Below are 14,553 nucleotides of genomic sequence, written 5' to 3'. Positions count from 1 at the left end.
ACTGTTGGGAATGTAGTGTGATACAGCCACTGTGGAAGTCTGGCCAATCCTAAGAAAGTTAGATATAGATATGTCTTGTGACCCAGCAATCTCACTATTAGGTATATACCCAGAGGAACTGAGAGCAGTGACATGAAGAGAAATCTGCATACCGATGTTCATAGGGACATTATTCACAATTCCAAAAGATGGAAACAGCCCAGGTGTCCATCAACCAATGAATAAACTGTGGTATATATACCCAATGAAATGTTATTCCACTGTAGAGGGAAAAAATGAAGTCATGAAGCATATGACAGCAGGGATGAACCTGGATGACATTATGTTGAATGAAGCAAGCCAGGCACAAAAGGACAAATATTGTAAGATTTCTCTATTATAAACTAAATAAATGAGCAAACTCATGGAGTTAATAGCTAGAATATAAGTTACCAGAGTAGAATGTGGTTAGAGAATGGAAAGCTGAGATTTAATCTGTGCAGAAGTGGTAAAACTGTGTTTGTAAATGTTTGGAAATGAATAGAAAAGGGTGAAAGCACATCACAGAATTTCTAATTAGTAATGCTAATGGATTCGATAGTGATTTGTTTTTTGTTGATTTTTTTCTTTTTCTTTTTTTTTTGGAGTAATGAAAATGTTGTAATATTGATTGAAGTGACTGATGGAATGCACAAACTGTGATTATACCAAATGCCATTGACTGTACACTTTAGATAAATTGTATGGTTTATGAACAACAACAAAATATTAGGGTGGGTTGGGGGAAAATAGACTATAGTTAATAGTAATACTTTGGCAATCCTCTTCCAAAATTTGTTACAAATGTTTCATGACAATGCAAGGTATTGGTGGTGGGGTAATGTACGGGAGCCCTGTATAATGTTGTGTATGTTTGTTTCATAAGTTCATAACTTTTACTATACACTTAACTGTTTATGTTCATGTATGAATGGTAAACCTGAATAAAAATTTTCTTAATGGAAAAAAATTCCGTAGACCAAAACTTAGTCATTTAGCTACACATAGCTTCAAGAGCAGCAGGGAAATGTATCTGGGTGGCCATTTACCCAGGTCAAACCCTGGAGTTTTATTAACTAAAAGAAATACAGGAAAAATGGATGGTGTTCAGCTATTAGCAGCCTCTTCCACAGAGAGTTTCTGTACTTGAAATTTGATATGTTAGCTTGTAAGGACTGACTCAAACATTCAGGTATATAAGAACCGGTGATTATGTTAATATCAAGAATGGCCCCAGTTTACCACACTTTTAGAATTTCTTTTTACAAATATTAATAGGAAAAGTGATATGTCCAGGAATTGTATTTTAAAAATGTAAGGGTGTTTAGATCTATTTAGAGAATTGTAATTATTTTTGTCAGCAAAAAAAATTGTTATACTAAGTAGTCTAAATTTTTTTTGATAAGATTCTCTTGTATCTAAGATAGTCATCATGTAAAAGAAATACCAACTTTTATTTTATATCAGGAAACTTAAATTTAAAACTCAGGCATTTTTTTATTGTCATAAACAGGATACCACTTAACAAAAGGAGTTGACTATAGCAATATGAAGGGATTCTGATTATTAAACTTTCTAACAGTTCTTTCTTTGAAATATCTGTCTATATTTCTGTTTGGCCTTTAGCTTTAATGTAAGTAACAATTTGATTTGGTATAGCTAACATTTGTTGCATTTAACTATCTATTTAAATATATAAATCAAGACTGAAACCAAAACTAATTTATTCCTTTATATTTAATTGCCCTAAAGACTAGCAGTTTTCTAACATGGACTAGCATATACCCTTTTTCCGGACAGTTTTACTTAATGTAAAAAGCAGATTAAAACAGAACTATGTTGTACTGACTTATTTTATAAGTTCAAATTTATAATATTTACTTCTCCCAAAATAGTAAGAACAATTAAGCTGCCTTGATGTACATTTGAAATTGGGAGATCAGTACTGTTTTATAAGCCTAAGTGTCCAATTTGTTTTTATATTTTGTTTGGTTTACATGTTATCAAGAAAAGTCTGGCTCTCGATATAAGTAGTTGAAAGTGGTAACTTTTATTATTTTTTTTTTTTTATTGACTTTGTAATAATATTACATTAAAAATATATATGTGAGGTCCCATTCAACCCACCCCCCCCCTCCCTCTCCCCCCCCCCCCCAACAACACTCGTTCCCATCATCATGACACATCCATTGGATTTGGTAAGTACATCTTTGGGCACCTCTGCACCTCATAGACAATGGTTCACATCATGGCCCATACTCTCCTCCATTCCATCCAGTGGGCCCTGTGAGGATTTACAATGTCCGGTGATTACCTCTGAAGCACCATCCAGGGTAGCTCCATGTCCCGAAGACACCTCCACCTCTCATCTCTTCCTGCCTTTCCCCATACCCATCGTCCACCATGTTAAAGTGGTAACTTTTAAATGGCATATCTCATCTTCAGTGAAACTGCCCCAACACATAAAAAGAATTGATAGAAGATTTTTGATTCAGTGTCGGTCACCAGCAATCAGTCACCTCTTCAACTTTTCAATCATAAGTGTAAAAATCACAAAAGAAGGAGTCGAACGGAACAAGTGCTAAAACTTTTCGTACTCTGACAAGTCTGTGACATTGTTTGAGGTCATTTGCTCTTGTACAGCCCATCACCCATGCCGTAAGAAGGGGAAACTGGCATCATCAGATGTGCCTAAGTCGGAGTGGTTTGTAGTTGATGTGGACCAAATGTGTTATAGTTGGGTGGTCACACCATTTCCAAGAGCAGATGTGTAAAGACCTGAATTTAAAATAAAACAAACTTGTACAGAGCAATAACCTTTCCAATCCATGACACATGTACAAGAAGTTAACATATATATTTCTATGGTAGGAACAATTTTATTCCAGCTAGCAAAAGAATTTAAGAATTTGTAGTTTCTGGCCTATTAAAATTCTAGTATATTTAGTACATTTTTAAGTGCATACTCCTTTTATTAGCTTTTTAAAGAGTTATAAATATCTTAATGAAATTTGAATAAAACATGGTTTCCCTTGAAAGATCTTCCTGTAAACTGCTTTGAAACTCATTGCTGTTGACTAACGCAGTACACAAAGTAGTTCTAACTTCAGATTTTGGACTGCATTTGCATGTATTTCTTTGAGAAACACTAACTTGCATTTTAGTTAATGGAAATAATCACAGTTGGAAAATCAGGTATGGTGAACAATTTAAATATTCTTATTAATAGAAAGCCATAGGATGAAATGTAAGGATTGCTAATTTCCAGACATCTATACTGTTTTATAATGGTCTTATTAAAGGTATTCTCTTTGATTTAGATAGCAATTCTTTTAATTCAAGTCAGCATGTTTTTACTGGTGACACTTCAGGGAGGTAATTTTGAACATCAGTTTATATTATACTGAGGCTACATCCAAATAATAAGACATAATAACTCATAAAATGCTGGGCACTATATTCTTCCATAGAGAAGAATTAATGCAAAAGAACCATTCAGGGGAAGCGGATATGGCTTAAGTGATAAGGCCTCCACCTACCATATGGGAGGACCCAGGTTCGATCCCTGGGCCCTCCTGGTGAAAAAGAAGAGAAAGTGTGCCTGCACAGTGAGCTGAGTGCCCGCACAGCAAGTCAAGTGCCCATGTGGGTGCCCTTGCAGCAAGCCAAGTGCCCACATGGTGAGCCAGTGACCACATGGTGAGCTGAGTGCCCATGCGAGTGCCCACATGGTGAGCCAGTGGCCGCGCAAGTGAGTCACACAGCAAAATGATGCAACAAAAGAGACAAAGAGGAGAGTCAAGGTGAAGCACAGCAGAGACCAGAAACTGAGCTGGCGTAATTGTCAGGGAACTTCTCTCCAATTCAGAGGTCCGCAGGATCGAATCCCAGTGAATCCTAGAAGAGAAAGATGAGAAGAGAAGATAAAAAAAGAAATAGATACAGAAGATCACACAGCAAATGGACACAGACAGCAAAAACAGGGAGGGAGAGGGAAAGGGGGAAAAAAAGTAAAGGAAAAGAACCCTTCAGAATGCTGACATTTCATATTCTTGAAACAAACCTTCCCTGCATTTTTTTTTTTAATGCAAGGGTATTCTCTGTAAGCCTGCCTTAAAATGATTCCTTTTTAATATTAATTGTCTATTGCATCAGTAGCCAAGCACCAGTTAGAACTGTGAATGGTGACTAAATCTCAGTGCATTTTAAAATTTACTAATAAGTTCCATTTCTTCATTTAGCTAAACAAATTTCCAGTATCTTCATTAGGAAATTCCAATATTTTTTTTTTAAGTTGAGGAATATTTCTCTGAAGTCTTTATGACTTGCTGCCTTTTTTTTTTTTTAATCATTTCTCATGTGCCATGATGCTGCCATCAGGTAGACTGGAACAGGTTGGAATCTGGGGAATAAGGCATTTGTCCCTAGAGGAAATTTGGGTAGATACATTTGTTGGGTTTTGTTTGTTTGTTTGCTTATTTTTAAGAAATTTACTTACCATTATAGAGTCCTGATGATGAATGAAAAACATGAAAGTGCTTATTCCTTAGTACATGAGAATACTATTTAAAGAACTGAAGTAGAGAACATCTTTAGCTATGCCTTTATCATTCTTTTGCCTAAGTGTTGATTGTATTATAATACGTTATTGATTATTGGCTTTTCCTAGGAAGAATATGAAGAACTGCTGCGTTATGCTGTAGTGACTCCAAATATTGAGTCAAGTGCTTCACAGTCATCTCATACCAAGGGAGAAGTGGCACCAGATGTCAGAATTCCTACTGTAATTGATGGTATTCTTCATAATCAAGGTTATGTATATTTTTCCTGATATCTCTTTATTTGCTATATCATAGGACTTATTAATGATACTTATGAAAGTGAAATGCCTCTCCAGGTCAGTGATGCTTCTCAATCAACTGTGTATCAATATCATCTGGAGGAACTTTTTCTTTTTTTTGAAATGAGAGAAGTTGTATGTTTATAGAAAATGCATAAAATATAGAGAACTTTTTAATATATTATCTGGGGAACTCAATGCCCAAGCTCAAAATTAAAGATGGTCTATAGATAGCTCTCAGAATCCCCCTGCGATTGTGAACCATGTACTATGACTTTCTTTAACAGTATTTATAATGGGCATGGAGGCCTGTGGATTATCGTCACTAGGTGGAACCCATATGTAGACTATGTCAGCAACAGAATTGAAAGCTAATATAAGCCAGGATATACCATTGATAGATGAGTAAAGGATGGAGAAAGGAAGATGAGGCTCCTTTACCTACCAGTAAGGTGTAAGATCCCAAACAGCTTCCTCTAAGTAAATGTTTTTTCAAAGGGCACCTGCTTCCTATGGGAACCCAGAAACCCCTCTTAAGACAGCCCAGATATTAGACAGTTACCACATTACAGTCATAATTCCGACGATCCCTATTATTGATCACACATGACACAGCCTACTGCAAGTCAGAAGACCCTTGGGTTTCTCATAAGTTACAGCCATAGCGTCTTTAGTTCCTCTTCTTCTGTAGACATGGCATTTTCATTGCTCTGCAGTCTTTAGCCTACTGCATTGGATTGACAAATAGATCCAGAACCTTAAAAAAATTCTTGTACCACTAAAACACTTTCTATCTAAATTTTATTAATCTTCAAGAACTTTGAACCTTGGATTTACTGTGGTGCATCAGTGAGCTTGATCATGTTTTGGTTACATTGGTTACATCAATATGCAGTCCCCTACTGAGCAAATCCAAACAAAGTGCCGTACATTCTCTTCTCTTATTAATTTAAATAGGCAAACCAGCATTTTAGCCCTCTTACAGTCTACCTTTAAAGTGATTACCAAGAACTTACTTCCTTTTCTATTGCCAGCAGCTCTTATTGTACTAGTGTTCCTAGTAACCCAACATAGAAGCCATTTCCTTCGTCCATCTCTCCAACATTTTAAGATAATAACTTGGGATTTATGACCACTGCTCTTTTCTAGTATGTAAGACAGTATTTGTTTATACTCTGCTTTTCCTAAAAAGTATTTGAGGTTGAAACATACAACATGTAGTGTGCATTTAGTCTTTAAACATCTTGCTTTGCAAGTAAATGTTGGTAGATGTTGTTAGAATGGACTGTGTAAATTTATCATCACAATATTCTGTTTTGTTTTGTTCTGTTCTGTTTTGAGGTAGGGATAGAACCCAGGACCTCATATATGGGAAGCTGGCACTCAACCACTGAGTTACTGTGGCTCCCCAATATTCTTTTTATTCTTGGTATTTCTGTTGCTTTGATTAAGTAGTGTATGTCAAAGTTGGGAAAGTATATATAAGCTCCAATGCAGCCATACTTGTAAGGTTTCCTTTTTGCAGCATTTTGTTTACAGGTTCCTAAAATGAAGGCAAGGAAGTTCCTGTATGGGGGGACTGTAAAGCTAGAGGAAAGCCACAGGACCTTAGGAATGTCCTGTGTTGTAAGAGAGGACATCCTTTCCTAAGTTTTGAGGTCATTCACCTACTTTTTCTCTTCATATGACTTGAACGCTATGGCTTTTGTAAACTGAATTACCTGTTGGTGCCCCAATCTTAGGAAAGGTTATGCTGCCCTACCCTCTTGAACTCAGGGATGGCCATGGAACTGTTTGGCCAGTGAAATATAAGCAGAAATGAAGTGTGACATTTACAGGCAGAGACTTTAAGAGCCAGAGCATGAGTTCGTAACATTCTTTTTCCCCTCTACCCTGACAACTTGACATTATTCCAGGTAGGGGCTGTTTTGTCAGCCTGGGTCCTATGAGTAAAGACAATGTGAGTGATCATGAATTTAAAATATTTTATGAGAAAGAAATAAAGTTCTAAGCCATTGAGATTTAAGGATCATTTGTTGATACAACAAAACCTAATGTTTCCCATCTGACACAAACACCTACTGTGTATATAACATAAATAAGTGCTATAGAGAAAGGAGAAAATAATATATGGGTCTTCCTTTCAAGAAGTTTTATATAGTCTATTTAGAAATTCCAGATATGAATATATGAAAAACAGGTTAGGTTCTTAGAAGCAAATTCGGAGCTGGAGTTTGGGTTAAAAGATGTTTATTAGGAATCAACATCTGTAAAGAAAGGGAAGGAGGTTTGAGCAGAGGAAGAAATCAAACTAAATATGGACCAGCAATGTGTTAGCCAATCAAGCTGGGAGCTCTGGAGCGAGAAAAGACCGTCAGTGTGTCCCCAGTCAGGCTACCATGGCCAAGCCCTTATACTGTCACCCAGCTCAGTCACTGGAAGTGTGTTGCTAACTGTACTCCTGCAGCTGAACAGCAAATCCTTCCTTAAAAGTGGCTTACGCAGTGCATTTCCATGTCCACCCAGGATGGTAAATGCTGCTCGGCCAGATTAGTAATGTAAGTTTCTGCAACTGAGTTCAAAGAAAGAAGTAGTTAGTTGGGCTGAAGTGGCCAGGAACCATAATTCCTGAAATATTTGTAACATTGGGGATGACATTAGGAAGGAGCATTGGATTAAAGAGTTAGGAGTGTTGATGACTTATCTGGCTGGAATAATTGGAGATAAAAAGTAGATAGATTTTGAAGAAACTTAAATACCAGGCTAGGAAATGTCAGCTTTATTTCAGAGTTAGGGATGCTTTTGAAAGATCATAGTTGTTATTGAGATAAGAAAGGACAGGCTAAGGTGCGCAGGGTCTCCAATATGTCGTTCCCGGAGTACAAGTTGTCGCGCTTGGCCACCCTGCCCACTACTCTCAACCCGACCGAATACGACATGTTTCCAGAAACCCGGAAGGCTGAAGCCAAGCGGTTGGCCATACGATCCCGGCTTAAACGGGAGTATCTGCTTCAGTACAACGACCGCAGCCGCCGAGGTCTCATCGAAGACCCTGCCTTGCTTCGTTGTACCTATGCGAGATCAGCAAATATCTATCCTAATTTCAGGCCCACTCCCAAGTCCTCATTTTTAGGAGTTGTGTTTGGGATTGGGCCTCTCTTCTTCTGGTATTAGGTTATCAAAACTGACAGGGATAGAAAAGAAAAACTCATCCAGGAAGGAAAATTTGATCGAACTGGTAGCATCTCATATTAAGTCTGGCAATGATGACTATATATATTCTTGCTTAAATAAATCTTCTATTAATCATTTAAAAAAAAAAAAAAAAAAGGACAACTACATTTTAACCTTTTCTCTAAGTAATATTCCTCATTCTTTTTCCTGCCCTGTTGGAGTTGACCAAAGGTATCAGCCTTTTTCTAGTCTTGGTTTTTTTTTTCCTTCTTTGCCATTGTCTTAGTGTTCCTCTATATTCAGCATGTATTTTGCTTGTTGTAAAATCTTATCTATGTACTGCTGCCTTCCTAAGTATGTGTGGTTAGGCATTTTATTTTAAGAATGAGTTTAATAAAACAGCCATTTTCTTTTCAGCAGAAAATTGTCTTGTTATAATAAGAGAAACTGGGATGGAAGTTGGAAAAGGATGTGATTTAAATATTTCAAGTCATTCAAAGACAGATGGTATGACTTTTTAGCTTATTTTTATTAATATACAACATTTTATGGTTTGAATAGTATCCATGTAGTAAGTATAAAGAGGAGTATCTGAGCATATTACTTATTGGCAGGATTTTTAAATGTCTGTTGTTGCTAATGATTTTAAGGATAATACTTAAAATAATTACATAGGATCCCAAAGTAGTATGGTTTAAGACAAGTTAATGTGTTATAGTATGTGGCATCCTTTCTTAAAACTGCTCAATTAGAGGGTAAGTCTTTTTAAAGATTTAATGGGATATGAGATAGTTGTGCCAATTTAATTTTTTTCTTAAATCAATGCAATATTCCGGCATTTCTATACGAACATATGATTTTTGTCATATCTTTATACCACATGATTGGTTAGTGTTTTTTAAATATGCTTGCTTGTTGGCTTAAATTCATTTAAAAAGAAATATAATATAAAACTAGTAGTATACACTTATTACAAATAGAAAGTAATGGTAAAAATAAATACAAAAAAAGAAAGTTATGAAATTTTGGTTAAATACTCTTGTGCTCAACCTGAAGACTTTCTTTCTTTGTTGTAAGGGGAGATTAAGCGTGTTAAAGAGGTTTTAAAAAGCACACTAATACCAGATCAGATTTTATCCTTGACATAATCAGAACAGTTAAAATAATAAAAATGGAAATTTTTTTTTACTATGTGATACAGTGTTATTTAATGTGAGATCATTTAAGCCACCATGTAAGAAATTCTTCTATCCTTTAGTTTCCTCATTTGTAAATGACAGTTGAGCAGTGTAATCTCTGAGGATCCTTTCAGGTTCTTAAATTATATGATTCTCTTTTTTAAAGATGAGTATGTATTAAGGGGGAAAAAGCAGAGCCTACTGCTTTTCCCATGGGTGCAGATCTACTTGTTAAAATCTAGTAAAAGAAAATTATTAATTTTTTTTAACATATAGGATGTTCATGTAAATTCTTTCTGCCCTATTCTTTGGTTTCCTTGACCTTCTTTATCTTCAGAACATGTAGGTGGTGTTTCACTGTGGTCAACTTGAACTACATGTTCTGAAGATGAAGATGCAAACATACATATTAAGGAATAATTTTTCTTTTTGCAAAGAATTCTTGAAAGATTTACTTTAACAGATTCTATAGTAAATTTATCTTTGTTTGATTCATTCATAAGGAAAAAGTTAAACTCTTCCAGCTTGGATATGAGGACCTTCATAATGAATGTAAGATACATGAGTAAATGATGATAGTCTCTAATCAAACATAGTGTGTGATAAAATATTGACATTTTAATTTTGTACTTTTTAGAGATAGATGAGTTCTCTTTCTTGTTCAGGGAATGGGATGGGGCCTGTATAAGCTTATATATGAAGATCTCTGTATTTCTTACCTACATGTTGAAGGCTATAGAAGTTTTACCTGAGAATCTAATAAACTAAATTACCTAGAAGTGTTAAGGCCCATCCCATGATTGAACATAGAGTAATAAGGACATATATATAGCCACTCTGACATTGGTTAACTACCTAACCCTCTCTGAACTTCAGCTTTCTCATCAGTAAGATGGGAGTAACCATATCTATTTCTTAGAGAGGAAAGTATTACGATTGCTTATCCTTACAAAATTCTTACTACGAAAACACGGAAAGCTCTTAGTAAATGTTGATGTGATGTTATGGATATTACGGCTCATTCTGGACCTGGAGATATAAAACATCCTTACGTGGTGTAGCGGTCATTTAGGGTTATGTAGTAGGCATCTCATGCTGGTCAGTCTTAAGTCAGTGATAATCCTGAAATAAAAATAACCAGACTAAGTATGCCTGAAAAGTAATGTCTTCTCATCTTTCTCCACCTCTGTAGCTGACATCTTCTAATCTCCCAGTATAACTTCTTACTAATTTCAAATGGCTTGATGGCTACAACTTTTTTCTTTTATTTCTAGGGTCAACACCAGTGTCATCACCACAGAAGCCTTCTCACCCAGTCATGGATTTTTTCAGTTCACACCTTTTAGGTGACTCTTCCTCACCAGGGTCTAATTCTAGTCATGTAGATGCCCATGAAACAGTCGTTAGCGATTTTCTTGTTTCTGATGAAAACCTTCAGAAGATGGAAAATGTGCTTGATATTTGGAGTTCAGGTCTAAAGGTATTACATATTACAGTTTTTGAATGGATCGTACACCAATTCCACTCTTAATTGCATTATTTTTTCTTTTCCTTGAATTAAAAGTGATTTTTTAAAAGTCTTTAATGTCCTTAGAAGATCAGTCCAGTGTCTTCAATCAGTGTTTCTTAATCTTCAGTGTAACGTACAGATCACCCGGAGACCTTGTTAAACTGCATCTTCTGATTCAGTAGGTCTCGGGCAGGCCAATTTCATGTCATTCTAACAAGCTTTCAGGTGATGCTACTGGTTCAGCAACAATACTTTGAATAGCAAGGTTTTAAGTAGTTGCTGGAACAGCCTGCATGTTCCATTGAATTTTTCAGATGTTTTGAAAAGCTCAGCCTATGTGTGACTCAGACACCTTTTGAGCCATGTCATAGTTTTGACCAATGGAAATGTCTCTTTTTATGTGAAACACAAGATCCTAATTTTGCAGTCTATATTCATTTTATAGCCACTCCTATAGCAACCACAATGAATAACTGAAAAATCTATAAAAATTGGTTTTTATTTTGGTGATATTACTGGCCTCTAAGTAAAACAAATGAACAAAAAATATTGTGAAAATGCCAAGTTGCTTGCTAGTTTAAAAAATGGAGAAAATGAGGTTCTTCTGAAACACATTTTAGAAAACTTAGTTATTCTTCTCATATATGGAGAAATTGTGGTCATGTGACTTAGGTGGTATTTATATTTCTATGTTATTGGGAATTTTAACTTCTATAAAAAAACTTCTGGCATATTCTGCTGTTCTTTCCCCTTCCATGGAACAGATTTCATACTTCTAGTAAGTGTATAAAGCCCATTGGAGTAGTATACCCCTAGCTATTTAAATTGTTCTGTGTTCACTAAATTATATTGTTATCCAGTCCACTTTTTTGTATAACAAATGATTATATGATTATTTGGTCTCTTTACTTATGCCAGTCAGTAGAGTGAAAGGAATCAGACTTAGCAATTTGATTGTAATGTGGTCATTGTGATAAATTGTTTGGAAAACAAAGCATCAATTCCCATGGTTTTCACCAGCACCTCTATATAACCTGGTCATTATCCACTCTGCCTGAGCCATAGCTCTGCATGGGGCGAGATTCATCTTTATTATGGACATTTAAGTACTAAATGACTTAGTGAATTATGAATCTTGAAATACTTTAAAACAACAAGATTTCATATAAAGTCACTTAAAATAACACATAATTTCCCTGGTACAGTGAGTGAACTAAGAAAAACCATAATTATTGTACTTGAACATAATTTCACTGGAGTATTCTGACTTTTTAAAACAACTTTTGTGTTGACAACCTGTTCTGATTTTTATTTAATGTTTCTTAATTTCAGTGTAGTTTTAAGGATTATTAGTAACAAATTACCTAATTGTCAGTATACTTATTTTTCAGACAAATGTCATATCTGAACTAAGTAAATGGAAACTTAATTTTATTGACTGGCATCGAATGGAAATGAGAAAAGAGAAAGAAAAACATGCAGCACATTTAAAACAACTGTGCAACCAGATCACCAACTTAAAGGAGCTGCAGAAAGCTTACGAAGTCTCCATTGGGCGAAAAGATGAGGTCTTTTTTTAAGTCTCTTTGATTCAGAATCAGTAAATATCTTGCTAGAAAATTAGTGCCAGGAACTAGTGGTTATTTAGGTCACACAAGGAAAAAAAGGGAAAATCATTACAGAAATTGACAGAAAAATAAGTGCATAGCTATAGGATTTATATTTCCTATTACATATGCCATTGTAATATCATTTTATTTTTGCCAGAATAACAAATGAACACATTTTCCTCATCTTAATGTTTGAAGAAGATACACTAGTTTTTTTCTTCCTGATCTTTTTCTTTCTTTCCTAACTGCCCATAAGAACATCAGGGAACTAGCATTTCTAGCCCTTCAGGGTTCATTTTAAATATTACAAGTTCTGTATGTGGAATGATAGTCTTTGTTTTTTTTATTAACACAGAGAAGACCTTTTATTTCACTTTCTGCTAGTCTTTTAAGAAATTTGAGGGTAAGGTTCAAGTCTGTGCTAATTGTATGCAATCTTGTGCACCAGTGGCACCTTGAACAAAGTAGATGGTCAACAAATCCTTCATTTCCCGCCACTTCCTCTGATACCTTATGGATGGCGTGGAGGCTTTTAGAGAAAAAAGATGCACAACAGGCACCTCAGCTACTTGTCTGCAAAAGCAGCACTGAAATGTTTTCATGAACTAGGTAAATATTATGTTTTGGAAAATATATACTTTTTTGACTTTTCAGGGTATAATATAAAATTGAACATTTAACAAATTTGCTGTTTGGAAGCATGGATAATAATGCCAATCATTTTCTCTATTACCATCAAAAATCTATTCTAAGATTTTAAGAATATTTTAATTTTAATTTTGAAATATGCTCAAAAAGAGTATACACATCCTTTGTTCAATTAATTAAAAACATAAAAACATGCTTAAATAATTAGAATAAATAGCTGTCAATAAATTTGCCTGATTGATTATATCTTTTTTTAACTTTTTATTTTGAAATACTTTTAAAACTTATAGAAGTTACAAAAATAATGCAAAATCATATAGACTCCCACGATGCATATATTCATATGATTGATGGTGTTTCACAGGTTCTTCAAGCTCTGTTCACTTTTTTTCTTCTTTTTCCTCCTCAGATTGGATTACTTCATTTGTCTTATCTTAAAGTTCACTGATGCTTTTCCTCTGCCACCTCCAGTCTGCTGTTGAACCCCTTTAGGGTGTTTTAAATTTCTGTTACTATGGTCTTCAGCTCTGTTTATTTCCTTTTCATAATTTCTGTCTCTTTATTGATACTGTCTTTGTGTTCATCGTTTGTTTCCCTGATTTCTTTTAGTTCTTTACCCATGTTTTCCTTTAACTCTTTGAGAATATTTAGGACCTGTTTGTTTGTTTTTAAGTCTTTCTCTGGTATGTCCCAAGTCTGTTCCTCCTCACTGATGGTTTCCAGTGCATTAATCTTCTCCTTTGCCAGGGCTATCACATGCTGTTTCTTTGTATGTTTTGTAATCCTGTTGAAATCTGGACATTTTGATATTTTAGTCCATTTTCACTAAATTTTAGACTCTGAGGTGTCTGGTCCAGTTTTCCTTGAATACCAGGAGCTAGCCAAAAAAAAAAAAAGAAGGAGAAAAAGAAAACACCTTTCTCAGTGTTTGCAGATTGACCTGTGTAAGTGCTCTCCTGCAGGCTTATCCATACAGTGAATGTAGAGAATAGCTCCAGGCCAAAGCATATGGGCTCTTGTCTTAGGCATGTGCATGTGGCCCTAGGAATCCCCATTTACACAAATACGAATATCTCCTCTTCCCTAGGAAAATATTTCCTCATGGTCAAGGCACTGCACTGTATGTTCTACAGGCAGCCACGACTTGACTGCTCTTGCACAGCTCTGTTAGTTGCCTGGTATACACAGGGCAAATTTTGGGACAGTGACCTTGCAACAGGTGTCCTGGTTCAGCCCCTTGGGCTGCCACCAGAGACTGGGCCTGACTTCCATGTTCTCAGTATGTCCACAAGGGCTCCTCTTTCCCCACCCCACCCTGACCCAGGAACAGGACCAGGAATTTGCATGGGGATCATGTGCCAGATCTGTGCTGAGCCAATGAGAGAGTGAGGGAGGGGCCAGCCAGGGCACCATGGGATTCTACTGCCTCTAAGTTGTCTTTTTCTTGATTCAGTGCTCACTCTGTTGGTATAGTCCTTTAACTGTTTTCTGGAGCTTTAAGAAAGATGTTTCTGCCGGTTCTGACTGGTTGTTCCAAGCTTCTGTGTGGAAACAGAGCCCTGAAGTGTCTCATTC

General features: G+C 35.8%; 1 protein-coding gene and 1 pseudogene across 8 annotated transcripts in view; both read left to right on the top strand.

The window, feature by feature from the left end:
- Window positions 1-14,553, top strand: part of POC5 (POC5 centriolar protein) — a 57,649-nt gene that overhangs the window by 24,235 nt on the left and 18,861 nt on the right. For 4 of the 8 annotated variants that reach the window (XM_004466542.5, XM_004466543.4, XM_071208662.1 and 1 more), the window contains 4 exons: window positions 4,688-4,829; window positions 8,450-8,539; window positions 10,485-10,690; window positions 12,112-12,288. In XM_004466542.5, coding sequence (XP_004466599.2) covers window positions 4,688-4,829; window positions 8,450-8,539; window positions 10,485-10,690; window positions 12,112-12,288 — 615 coding nt within the window. The remainder of the gene's footprint in view (window positions 1-4,687; window positions 4,830-8,449; window positions 8,540-10,484; window positions 10,691-12,111; window positions 12,289-14,553) is intronic. The other 4 variants (XM_004466544.5, XM_071208664.1, XM_004466545.5 and 1 more) reach the window with 2 other exon arrangements.
- LOC101427638 (NADH dehydrogenase [ubiquinone] 1 beta subcomplex subunit 4 pseudogene) lies at window positions 7,603-8,177 on the top strand (annotated as a pseudogene).

Source organism: Dasypus novemcinctus, chromosome 2, assembly GCF_030445035.2.
Source record: "Dasypus novemcinctus isolate mDasNov1 chromosome 2, mDasNov1.1.hap2, whole genome shotgun sequence".
Lineage (NCBI taxonomy): Eukaryota > Metazoa > Chordata > Mammalia > Cingulata > Dasypodidae > Dasypus > Dasypus novemcinctus.
This window is presented reverse-complemented; position numbering and strand designations above follow the sequence as displayed.